The sequence below is a fragment of the Cyprinus carpio genome, chromosome B6, assembly GCF_018340385.1.
Source record: "Cyprinus carpio isolate SPL01 chromosome B6, ASM1834038v1, whole genome shotgun sequence".
In the NCBI taxonomy this organism is placed as follows: domain Eukaryota; kingdom Metazoa; phylum Chordata; class Actinopteri; order Cypriniformes; family Cyprinidae; genus Cyprinus; species Cyprinus carpio.
In genome coordinates this window covers 20336684-20350235 of record NC_056602.1, presented here as the reverse complement: position 1 = coordinate 20350235, position 13552 = coordinate 20336684, and the positions used below count along the sequence as shown (strand labels likewise).

Sequence of the window (13552 nt, the reverse complement as noted above, 5' to 3'; positions counted from 1 at the left end):
TGCGACATGCCGTGTTTCCGGTGATGCGTGTTTTGAATGAGAAACGCGCGCCTTAACAGAGTGGATTGGGATAGTATTTTCAGCGTTTAACAATTTAGATTATTCCCAGCTCCTCGCACTACTATTATATTCTGCCAGAGAGGACTGCAACTGCAATGTATCGTCATTCGGACTACTGTGGTACTGCTCTTTGACACACCTGTAATAAATTATTATGATTAAGTTACATGAGTCTATCTGTTACGTTTTCTCTTATAGAATGCATTCTTTATATACTCACTCTTTATTGGTTGATTTGTTCTTTATAAAAATAAATAGAAAAATCAATGCAAAAGGTTTTTTATTTTTTTATTTTTTTTTTTAATTGCACAGTTACATTATGTGTGAGTTTTAAGTCTGATTTTCTATTCAGTTTAATGTACTTTATTGGCATAGTTTGTGTGTACATTAATGTACAGATGTGTGCCGGATCTGGGCCAACACTATGTTGCTGTCTGGTTTACCAAAGCATGTCACAAAATGAATAATTGTGATTATAGTAATATACAAGGCAATAATCTGAAATATTAAGATTCTGTATTCCCAGACAGCAATATAGTGTTGGTCCAGATCCGGCCCACATCTGGCCCGCATGAAATCCAACAAACTGCTTGCTGTCTGGGTTGGGTCTGGGCTATATAAGGCTCAGGTGTGGCTCAGATTTGGAGATTCTGGTTTACTTAAGGCTGAGAATTGGCACCAATAATAAAACCTGTTTTGGCACAGTTCAGGGACAGTTCAGGGTGATTAACTGGCTGAGATTCGGGCCGTTTATGGCCCATGTGTGGCCCTTGTCCAGTTCTGGGCCACTTCAGGGCCGTCATTCTTTGCGGCACTTGGGTTGAGGGAAAATTGATTGTTTGGCCTGGATCTGGGCCAGAAGATATTTGCTATGTGGGTCAGACTGACATGACTAACATAGTATGACAGTGAACAAAAAATAAAATAAATAAATATATAAAATCAGAAATGAATCATTTTTTTTAGGTGAATTGGTGTCATAAGCAAAAAAGACCAAAAAATTATGTTTTTATATAGTCCAAAAGAGACCACTAGTGAAAATGCACCTATTTTACATTCTTTAATCATTTACATTTTTATATCAAATGATATGATCATGTTTGAGTGAACAGTTTAATTGAAAAAATAACATGAATTTCAGAATGTCTTAGTATTTATTTCCCTTGTTGATTTGATTGACAGTGGCCAGCAGCAGTTGAGTTGAATGAATTATGGATGATTGTTGTTTTGTTTGATTTGAAGTAGGCATTTTTTGAGTTTCAGTGGAAGCAAGGGTCCATCCAACATTTTGTACGAGAGTTCATATGGTCACCTCAAAATATTTCATTTACAATGTTTCAGAGGCTTAAAACATTGTGTATTTTCATTTGCACTAATACAATTTGGTGTTGCAATTGACATACTTTCGTGGAATGGCAGTCAGTGTGGGCCAGTAGAAAGCTCTTCCTGATAGCATTAGCAGAGCCTAGTGACCTCTAGTGCTCAACAGCGGTACAGGTACAAATGAAAAAGAAAAAAAAACAAAACCGGACTTATGAATAGCTACTGCCAAGGACATCTCAGTGTAGTGCTGGATCTACAAGCACAACTTTAGAAAGTTTATGAATAACATACCCAGCATGGCATCTACTCTTCCTGAGGAGTTACAAAAGACTACAGACGTGCACATGCAAATCTAAGACGATGCCACACAGAGTCAATGTGGCAAAACAGCCGAGATGATCTTGTTTATGGGGACGAAATATGGGATGAGTCATGAAAGACCATTGAAAGGATTACCGTGCGGTGTGAAAATAATGTCTTCACACCGACACCTCATATTTTACCTCAAAGATGATGAGCACATAGACTCCTGCCAGGATCAATCCGGCGATAAGCACCTGTGTTTCCACGGTTACATAGAGTGACTGGTGAGTCATGGACAGAGGAACCACCTGACTGTCTAACAGAAAGGCCTGCACACTGATCAGAATAGGAGCGCTGGAGGGCAAGAGAAAGAGACAGATTAGAGAGACGGAGACACAATAGAGCATACACCGTGACAGGAACATAATGTGCATAACCCACATTATGACATGATCACATTTACTATCATCACAATTTAAAAATCTGATGACAGTAGCATGACAATATTATTCTACATTTTAAAATATAAAGCAACTGATTTTGTTTGTATGATCATACCTGCTAACCATTTCAAATGTCCTTGTTCTCAGAATTTGGTCACTTCGTTGGGAATGCAATGGTATAGTCCAGTTATAAAGCACCTGTTAGAAAAATACTAGAATTTGTATTCTGAATGTATAGAATAATCTCTTTTAATCTTTTAATTGTCATTATATATAGTCTTTACATACAGCATCCTCAAAAAGTATTTAGATACTTATAAGTGACTCCATAAAATGAATGCATTTGCATTATTTACATTAATATCAAACTATAATGCATTTAAAGACTTTTTTTATTTTTATATTATATTATATTATATAAATCATTTGCAAGACAGTGCCATTCAAAAGTTTTTTCTTTTTCTTTTTGAAAGTACTTATATACTTTCTACTCATCAAAGAATCTTGACAAAATGTATTACAGCTTCTACAAAAATATATAAGTAGCACAATTGTTTTCAGCGTAGGAGATGAGATCATTTTTTGATATAATCAGAAATTATATTAATAAGAAATGCTTCTTGATCGCAAAATCGGCATATTTAAATGACTTCTGAAGAATCATGTGATGCTGAAGACTAGAGTAATGGCTGCTGAAATTTCAGCTTTGCCACCACTGCAATAAACTGTAACAATATTTCACAATATTACTGTTTTAACTGCAATTTTGATGAAATTAATGAAGCATAAAAAAATAAAAGATTTTTCAAAAACATTAAAAAAAAAATCTGACCCTAAACTATTTTTATAAAAGCATAAACACACGTTTTTGTGTGACCAAATTGACGGTCTAACTTTATTTAACATTAGTTTAATCTGCTGGTAGCGGGAAGAACATAACTGTTCCATTTGGCTCTGTTGAAATAACTCTAACCTGCTGAGTTCTTCTCCGCCGAGACCCCGCCTCTTCAGTCTGCTCCACCTGGATCAGAATATACTCCTGGGCCTCTTGTACTGCCTCCATCCCCCCCAAAAACGGCCCACCAACCTGCAGCTTCAGCAGGGAGTTGTCACGAAAATCAGTAAGATTCATAGCTACGGCCATCAGTTAGGTTAAGAAAAATGTCCACAAACTAGGAAACACATTAAAAATGAAAACACATAACACAAAATATCCATCAAGCTTTAACCTGAGCGTTTTGGAAAAGTTTTGCAAACAGATGTCAGTTGGCCACGGTTTCATTTTGAACAGACAATCCCCTCCCACCAGCAGAAGGTACTTTGAAGCACTTTAGTGCATTGTTCACTCTTCACATTCATCTCTCCAGCTCTTCAGGACCGGCAGATTGCTTCAAGTATCAGGCAGATCTGTTGTTATGCACAAAGTCATAGGCAAGACTGTTACCATGACAGAGGCCGCTGTAAATAGCAGATGGTGAGATTGTCACAGAAACGGAAATGAATTAGCGCAGCCCATCAGTGCAATCTCCAAACCAAACATAAAATCCCTGCAGGGTCTGAAGAGTTAGCGCAGTGGCATGCATCATCACAATATTTGACTTGTGCATTAATGATTCTTATTTATCTAGTCAATGCAAACCCAAACAATGCAGATTCTCTAAAGTACACAAATGGGGAGGATACAGAAGCTCTCGGTGGATGAGACTGCCAGCATCCTCCAGGGGCTTTCCCTGTCAGGATACATGCTGAAAAACAGCTGATGATTCAAATAAAAATAGTTATTTCAGAGTGTCAGACAAATAAATTCATTGAGCTCTTAAGTAAAGCAATCATAAATGGATATTATTCTACATAACAAAAGCTGTGGCATAAATCTGAGTAGAAAACCTACTGAACACAGAACAACAATGATGAAGATGGTGATGAGTTTTGTTGTCCTTAAGCAATGCCTATAAAAACAAATGTAGGCAGTTGTTATGTCATCTACATTGCAACAGAAATACAATTATTGTCCCAGAATTTAGAGTTATGGAATTACAGTAAAAAGCTTTCCACAATTTTCAATATTTAATGTTTCTAAATTTAGAGGTTTGGGGTCAGCAGGAGTATTATGTATGTATGCATGTATGTATGTAAGTATGTATGTATTTATATATAGAAGTGACCTGTATTCACCAAAGCTGCATTTTTTAATAAAAAATACAATAAAATATTTTTTTTTACTTTTAAGTTATTTATGTGATGGTGAAGCTAAATTTTCATCAGCCACTACTCTAATCTCAAGTGTCACATGATCCTTCAGAAATTATTCTAATATGCTGATTTGCTGCTTAATGTTGAAAACATGTTGCTGCTTAATATTTTTTTGTGACATTTTCAGGGTATTTAAAAAAAAAAAAAGTTCAACAGAACAGTGTTTATTTAAAGTAGAACTCGTGTGTAACATCAGAAATGTCTTTAATGCTAATTTTAATCAATTTAATGCATCCTTGCTGAATAAAGAAAAAAAAATAATAATAATCTTACTAACCCCAAATTCTGAACGGTAGTGTATGTATGCTGTACCTAATGGGGGATGACAGTTTGAAGTAATGTTCACATTTCTCCATGGATGTGATGTGGGAGAGACTGGTCACCTCACTGCCCAGCCTGCACCTCCTCTCCAATTCAGCAGAGCTGGCCTCCCATGATTCCTCTCCAGACCCCAGGCTGGGCTCATGCAGTGTCATGTAGGTTATACTGCACAAAACAGTGTTAAAACAGTAGGTTAGACACTGTGGTGCTTGCATAATTTTGCTCTGTTTGTTTGAGAAGTCCAAGAGATTGACTTCTGACTCAACCAATGGTGTGAGTTTTGGTGCGGGATTATCTGTTTTGTGGTGAAATTAATTAGCTTGACCTGGAAAACCGGTTTACAATAATCATTATTTTTGCAGTCACATTCTGTTGCCGCAGTTAGTCTCATGGAAAAAACACTTCACCTCTAAATTTAGTTGTTAAAATCCAATAACTCTTGGCTAACTTTTACCATCATCCAAAGTAAAACATCACTTCTGCAGCTTCGAAGCGATCAGTCATCTAAATGCTAATTGCAGCCACACAACAGAGATTAAAACCAATGAAAGGTGTTAAAAGCCTGTTATGCTACACAGTTCTTTGACAAATTCATGCTAAGAGAGGATACACCTAAGTGCCTAGACATGACTAGAGGCTTTTGTGTTGATTATAGGCAGCAAGACACATTATTCTGACTGAGAGCACAATATAATCGCTAGCAGCATTAGCATTCAGCTCACTGCCTTACAGAGGGAATGACAAATGTATTACTGAGGGCAGCAGATAGCAACCAGTCATATTAGCACTGTGACAACAGTTTACTCCATGTAGGACCCTTGATCTCAGAGGGCTGTCATGATAACCACAGGTCTTCAACAGAGCGTCCGCGGTGGTCCTGCAGAGGGCCCACCAACTGTTTGATATTAAAGGGGTTTAATTTCCTTAAAATTATAAGTTACAAGTGTTAAAAGCTCTTGATACTTAAAGAAGATCTGTAAAGTTGCAAAGACTAAAGTCTCAAATCTAAAGAGATATTCTTTATAAAAGTTAAGAGTCAACCACACCCCCCTAAAACGGTTCAGTCTAACACGCCCCCACATGTCTATGTCATGATGTGGGAAGATTTGCATAATGCCAACCAAATGTTCACGCAAAGAAAGAAGGTGTAACTTTTATTCTCACTGTTGCCGCCGCTGCCATGTTGTGGAGACGCTGTGTGTTTCGTTGTGAAAGTGAAACTACTTTGTTTGGCCTTCCAAAAGAGGACACAACTAGAAATCAGTGGTTAAGTTGTATTTACAACACTGTTCGTTGACGGTTCTGCCATGTTATTCGGATGTGTGCAGCGCATTTTACGGAGGACAAGGACTGTTTCCTGAACCACTAGCCTACAATGCTTCTGTGCACAAAGGCTGCTGGAATAAAGTTGGGCAATAACAACTTTGCAAGGACAGTCTGGCGCTTCCGACTCACAGCCTGTAAGTACGTTTACATATTTAAAGAATTTGCCACTGATGATTCAAATGCGAGTTTTGAGCTGTATAGAGTAGCGCTTGTTGTTTGTTGTTTCTTCGATCACAAATGCAGACATGGTTTTATGTTTACGCAGCGTGATACGCAACGCAACGCGTAAAAAGACAGTATAAGTCATTATAATCAGTAGTTATGTCCCCACTGGATGTAACAAATGCCTTGTTTGTAATGGGTTTTATTGGTTTTGTCTCGTCACGCTGGGACACACGGCATCATAGTACGGTAAGGGGCATAACATCTCCGTTACATGCTTGAGGCATTCAGCCAATAACAATGCACTGGATAGCTGGCCAATCAGCGTACACCTCGCTTCTCAGAACAATGAGCTTTGTAAAAATCAACGCGTTTCAGAAAGGAGGGGCATAGAGGAGCAACAATACTGCACATTATGTGGAAAATAATGTGTTTTTTTTTTTTTTACCTTAAACCGCATAAACACATTGCATTACACCAAATACACAAAATAATGTTCTTTTTAGCAGCATCATATGACCCCTTTAAACTAATTGGTGAAAAACTGATAAACAAAACACAATTTTAATTTAACTTCAAATACATCTAGAAGCTAAAATTTAGCAGTGATTCATTATTAAAAGGTAATGTCACGTATGTAAAATATATGTTATAGAATTTATTTTTATTTAATTTGAACATTTTATTTTATTATTTAATTTTTGCTCACAATTTCTACACAATAAAATATTCTAGAGTTTAGCATAACTACAAAAATGTATATTCATTATAAAAATGCTCATGGATTTTTATACTTTACATAACTTTTCCAGATATAGAAATTATACTTTTAAAATGAGGCTTCTTCAGATATTGAGTGGGTTGAATCAAAATAATAAATATCTTAATTTTGTTGCTTTAAATGATTTTAATATGTTTTGTCTTATTTTTAGTAATTTTAATCCATCTTGGTCCACCTCCAGAAGTTTGCTGAAGCCCCCTAGTGAGCCCTGGCCATCAAGTTTAGAAACACTGCAATAAGGGCTCCCTTAAACAGACAAACATTTAAAATAAATTAAATCCTGTGTTTGATTCCATTTGAATTTTCATCCAGTCTGCAATTTCCATAAGAAAACTTATCATTTTATGAGATTTGTCTTGATGTTCCTGATAAAAATAAAGTTTCATGAAAATAGGAATAATCAGCATTGAGGAGGACATAATATCCTCCAAACAGAATTAATACAGGTATAATCCTTATGACTATAACTCTTCTTGTTACATAAAATCACTGGCTTTAGAGTTCTGGTAGGGATACATGGGTGAATCAAGGACTCATTCTGGGGAAAACAGAAAATGCATTAAAACAAAATAACTCATGCCTCAAAAATATTGACAAACTAAGAACTACAGTATTACAGTTGGTTTCCAACATAAAATGATTGATTTGTATACAAAAATACAAATATTTTATATGGAAAATTTGGTATTCTTGTGCAATAACATGGCTAGTGGAAACATATTCCTCACTGGTTGAGCAAACTGGAATGCGGTCCAGTCTAGTATTATATTCAATGTGTTGGAATCATTCGCAATTATTATAGATGCTGACAACTGAGAGTTCAGCTTCTGTACTGCATGCAGTGTTTGGTTTAATTAAGAAGTACATAGAGGTCAAGACCACTTCAAGATTTCAAAATGCCATACATTATGTGAGGAGCTTTGTTTGCCTTCAACCTGGTAATATATAAACTAATTGTTGGAAATGAAGGTCACAAAGCCGGTTTTTCTCATTACTGAATGAGAATGAGGTCGGTAATTACAGACCCCAGGTAATATTCCTGCAGTTGTTCTACTGAAGCTTTCTTGACTAAAGCCAAGTCAACAGGTCCTGCAACTTTGAAAGAAATGACCGGTTAATCCTTGCAACAACTTGCAAACGAAAATTATATTCTATCATGCTTAACAGACAATTAATTAAATAGCCAGAAAACTTTGATTTGTATAGTTTGGTATATACAGGTCCTTCTCAAAAAATTAGCATATTGTGAAAAAGTTCACTATTTTCCATAATGTAATGATAAAAATTAAACTTTCATATATTTTAGATTCATTGCACACCAACTGAAATATTTCAGGTCTTTTATCGTTTTAATACTGATGATTTTGGCATACAGCTCATGATAACCCAAAATACCTATCTCAAAAAATTAGCATATTTCATCCGACCAATAAAAGAAAAGTGTTTTTAATACAAAAAAAGTCAACCTTCAAATAATTATGTTTAGTAATGCACTCAATACTTGGTCGGGAATCCTTTTGCAGAAATGACTGCTTCAATGCGGCGTGGCATGGAGGCAATCAGCCTGTGGCACTGCTGAGGTGTTATGGAGGCCCAGGATGCTTCGATAGCGGCCTTAAGCTCATCCAGAGTGTTGGGTCTTGCGTTTCTCAACTTTCTCTTCACAATATCCCACAGATTCTATATGGGGTTCAGGTCAGGAGAGTTGGCAGGCCAATTGAGCACATAATACCATGGTCAGTAAACCATTTACCAGTGGTTTTGGCACTGTGAGCAGGTGCCAGGTCGTGCTGAAAAATGAAATCTTCATCTCCATAAAGCTTTTCAGCAGATGGAAGCATGAAGTGCTCCAAAATCTCCTGATAGCTAGCTGCATTGACCCTGCCCTTGATAAAACACAGTGGACCAACACCAGCAGCTAACATGGCACCCCAGACCATCACTGACTGTGGGTACTTGACACTGGACTTCAGGCAATTTGGCATTTCCTTCTCCCCAGTCTTCCTCCAGACTCTGGCACCTTGATTTCCGAATGACATGCAAAATTTGCTTTCATCCGAAAAAAAGTACTTTGGACCACTGAGCAACAGTCCAGTGCTGCTTCTCTGTGGGGAATGCGGCACCTGTAGCCCATTTCCTGCACACGCCTGTGCACGGTGGCTCTGGATGTTTCTACTCCAGACTCAGTCCACTGCTTCCGCAGGTCCCCCAAGGTCTGGAATCGGTCCTTCTCCACAATCTTTCTCAGGGTCCGGTCACCTCTTCTCGTTGTGCAGCGTTTTTGTCACACTTTTTCCTTCCCACAGACTTCCCACTGAGGTGCCTTGATACAGCACTCTGGGAACAGCCTATTCGTTCGGAGTTTTTAAAAGCCTCAGGAATCTTTTGCAGGTGTTTAGAGTTAATTAGTTGATTCAGATGATTAGGTTAAATAGCTCGTTTAGAGAACCTTTTCATGATATGCTAATTTTTTTAGATAGGAATTTTGGCTTTTCATGAGCTGTATGCCAAAATCATCAGTATTAAAACAATAAAAGACCTGAAATATTTCAGTTGGTGTGCAATGAATCTAAAATATATGAAAGTTTAATTTTTATCATTACATTATGGAAAATAATGAACTTTTTCACAATATGCTAATTTTTTGAGAAGGACCTGTATAATTATACCTGAATCAAGCTCTGATTAGCTTGCAGATGATTTATGAAAAAAGTTATTATAAAGCAGGAGTACCACTGGATTGGATTGTTATTGCTAAATAAATACATAATACATACACGACGCAAATAAATTAATCCATGTCAAATAAAATAAAATCAAGAAAAACAAACCTTACCAGAATTGTTCACTGCTGAACAGAAAAGAACAACGGAACATCAAATATGAAATATTGTGAAACCAACAGGGAAATAAATATAGGCTCACCTGTCAGTTTGGGGAAACTTGAGAAGGGGTGACCGTTCTGTATGGTTGGCTTGGTTGGATTTGCCTTTGAGGAGGTTTACCATGCTGAAGCTGTGCCTGGGAACAAGGAGAGAACTTATTAAATCCGATCATGATGTCTGTCATAAATAACATCTCAGCCACATTTAGAAATCAATTCTTGGCATCCATTTTTAATGACTCTTCTATAAAAACTGGCAGCTGAAATAAAATGGAACTAAAAGTCTTTGTGCAGAACTGAAAGTCATTCCTCATTTTTGGTCTCTGTTTAGTCATCTTTACACCACTATTAAACATCCTGGTCTTGTGTGTCAAACAAGGTCTAAGCTACATGATCATAAAATAAATGTAGATTTTCAAACATCCAAAAGTTTAACGACAATTATATAAGTCATCCTGCTGTCTTGATGATTTAACTGACACCTCGTAATTTGTCGGGGGGGATGGGCATCAGGTGGTTTGCAGATTTACAGAGGCATGAAAATGATATGGTTATGACAGGTTTAAGGACAACAGCATCCTGCTTATTTAGGCCTTGAACACTAGAATAATGTTCTGGCCTTGGTTCTGATGCTATAAAATACAGTGACACAATGAAATAAATCATTATCTTGTGCCAGTGAAAGGCTCATGTAATGCATGAATCCCCAACAAAAGTCAATGCCGCAATCTCATGATTTTTAAATATGTATTTTCCAACATGTCATATAACAGATATCCAAGTGTAGAGTATCATTCAAAGAAATCAAGACTATAATGTACATATAAAACTGAAATCATGACACAGGAAATCAATTGTTTTTAGAGGCATGTGCCACATTTATGTGTCAAAAGTGTCTTCATTTAGAAGTTGCATTTCTCTTGGGCCTGGATCAGGGGTTTTCAACAGGGGCTCCAGGGTTGTACAGTAGGGGGTCAAAAGACAGGGGTTCCCGAACTATTTTGTCAGCCGAACCCCTCAGAAGTAAAATATTTATTTGAAATACTGCCTGAGAATTTAAGCTATTATTTCAATAATTTAAGAACATATTTGCATGTCCTCTGATGCTGGTTAATTGTCACATGGCATGCAAATAAACATAAAATACCAAATCTTTTGTAGTAGGTATAGGCCTGCATGATGGCCAAAACATTATATTGAAATTATCTTTGTCATATATTGTGACTGAGATTTGAACTGATGGCATTTCATCTCATATGAAAACTATATCTTACTTGATCTTAAATGTATATATATATATATATATATATATATATATATATATATATATGTATGTATATGTATATGTATATGTATGTATGTATGTATATAAGTTTCATTTCAATTAATTCTGCAGCACAATTGGGTTATTTTAATTTTAAAATTTGATTTACTTCATTATTAGCTTTTGCAGTTTCCTTGTGAATTCTGCAGCATGATTGGGTTATTTTTATTTTAATTTTTTTGTAATGTAAGCATTATAAAAAGTAAGTAGATACATTAATATGGTACTAAATGCTTACTGTAGTACCTCATTAATATATTTCAATTTAATTGAAACGGGCCACTAGCATTGCTTCATTCAGTGATCACACTTTATCCTCTAAACTTCCTCGGACAAGGACAGCTTTATTTACTGTAGTCATAAAGCAAACATTTCACATCTCATATACTCAATAACAACAAAAAAATCAATAGAAGTTTCCAGAAGAAGAGGAGGAAGAGAAAGGATGGATTCTGAGCTATTGCTCAGAGACACCAGCAGTGTTGATATTTTTCGGCCTATGTGAATATAACAGATTGAAATCCTGAGATCTCTGTGGGCTAATTACTGGAGCCTCTTCAGTAATCTAATAATTGTGAAAAATTCTCTGTTTGTCATAATTAATGACAGTTTAAATGGGTAAAGTCCCTCTTATCTCTTCAGTTGGCTCTGAGTTTGTGTGTGAGTTATGAAGAGCCTTTTGCAGAATGCCAGAATAGATCAATGCTGCTCAGCACAGGCCAGACTATAGAGTCAACCCTAGTCCAATTCTAACACATCATTGGGCAAATCCCAAACCTCAGCTGCTTAGCATTACAGAGGACTCAAACAACTCACCCACCCCTGCTGATGCCTCTGCTCACTGCAAACAGCTGGGATGGTGTGTGTGTGTGTGTGTGTGTGTGTCTGTGGGCTCCAGACAAGACATAATAGCCATGGCCTCCAGGATATATCCTGGTGTTGAGTTTGGGCAAAAGGGAGATTAGACAGGATATTTCAAGGCCTTTAATCCCTCTCCCTGCAGTTACACAACAGAGAGGAGATTTGAAATGTTAGCTCACCGAATGCAGGATTTATAAATGAAGCAAAGCCTTCTCTTATTGTGCCTGATTCCAAATGTGTGAGATCCAGATGAGAATGAAACCAAAGAGGGGGGAGTACATAACCCAGTGGGACACCTATATCATCCTTTTAGATCCGGCCTTGAATACCAGTCTAATTGAAGGCTACCAATTTAATTTCATGAACAATATGAAGAAAATTGAAATTTTTGACATTTCAGAAATAATTTTTTATACTTTTATTAATCAAGGATGCATGAAATGGCCCAAAAGGGACAGTAAAAAACAAATGTGTGTGTGTATATATGTGTATGTGTGTTTCTCTGTGTGTGTGTGTGTGTGTGTGCGTGTGTGTGTGTGTGTGTGTGTGTGTGTGTGTGTGTGTGTGTGTGTGTGTGTGTGTGTGTGTGTGTGTGTGTGTGTTTTAAAGTACTTTTGATAAACAAGTGCAGTCTTGGTGAGCATAAGACACTTTCAAACACATTAAAATTTTTATTGAGACCACCCTTTTAAACAATAATATGTGTGGAATAATATATGGTATATGTAACTGTGGCATATTTCCCATAGCACAGAAAGATAAACAAACAACTATTGAAATACATTTTTTTTAAATAATAAATGTGATGTGATCAGCTGACTTCATTGAGAGTGGTTATCATTAAAGAATTCCTGCAGCAGAGAGCAGTCATGAGAGCAGAAGCATACCACATCTCATGCATGACTAACAATAAATCACGTGATGGCTGATCTAAAACTGTACTATCTAATCCGAAAAGTGTCACAACCACAAGCTTGAGATTAAGACCCCCATTGTCATAGTCCACAGTACCATCACACGAACACACATTTTTTCTCTCACAAAGACACACATTTGATGTTACTACAGTTTCACACAGAAAAGCTCTCACTAAGGGTTCTGGAGACCTTATCTGCCAAATGTGTTCTGCTTAATGTCAGCCATAATAGTGGAAGTACAATGGAAGCAAATTTTGCATTAAGATTTTCTAGCATGAGGTTTCTTTGTAACATCTCAAACGTGAAGCGTGTTACTTTGTTACTCTTACCATAGTTTATTGTGCAGAAACAAATATAAGCAAGTCATTAATAAACTGATCTCCCAGAATAGTGTTAACACTGTGGCACTATCAAAACTATTGTTCTGTTTGTTTGTGCTCAAAAGTCTGGTTGAATGTGTTTGGGCTGGACAACCTGTTTGTCCAAATCATCTTTGGCATATGGTGCATTCAAGTCCTCCAGGAAAAAGTTCATTACAATTTGGGAAGTCGTGATTATGACGTTAGGTGTGTTCAAGTCACGTTGGTTAGAGAA

General features: G+C 36.7%; 1 protein-coding gene across 4 annotated transcripts in view; it reads right to left on the bottom strand.

The window, feature by feature from the left end:
• LOC109101966 (P protein-like) overlaps positions 1–13552 on the bottom strand; it is an 85949-nt gene that overhangs the window by 67754 nt on the left and 4643 nt on the right. For all 4 annotated transcript variants that reach the window (XM_042726135.1, XM_042726137.1, XM_042726136.1 and 1 more), the window contains 7 exons: positions 9898–9993; positions 4695–4868; positions 4021–4078; positions 3813–3885; positions 3103–3263; positions 2245–2327; positions 1887–2040 (listed from right to left, as the gene is read on the bottom strand). In XM_042726135.1, coding sequence (XP_042582069.1) covers positions 1887–2040; positions 2245–2327; positions 3103–3263; positions 3813–3885; positions 4021–4078; positions 4695–4868; positions 9898–9993 — 799 coding nt within the window. The remainder of the gene's footprint in view (positions 1–1886; positions 2041–2244; positions 2328–3102; positions 3264–3812; positions 3886–4020; positions 4079–4694; positions 4869–9897; positions 9994–13552) is intronic.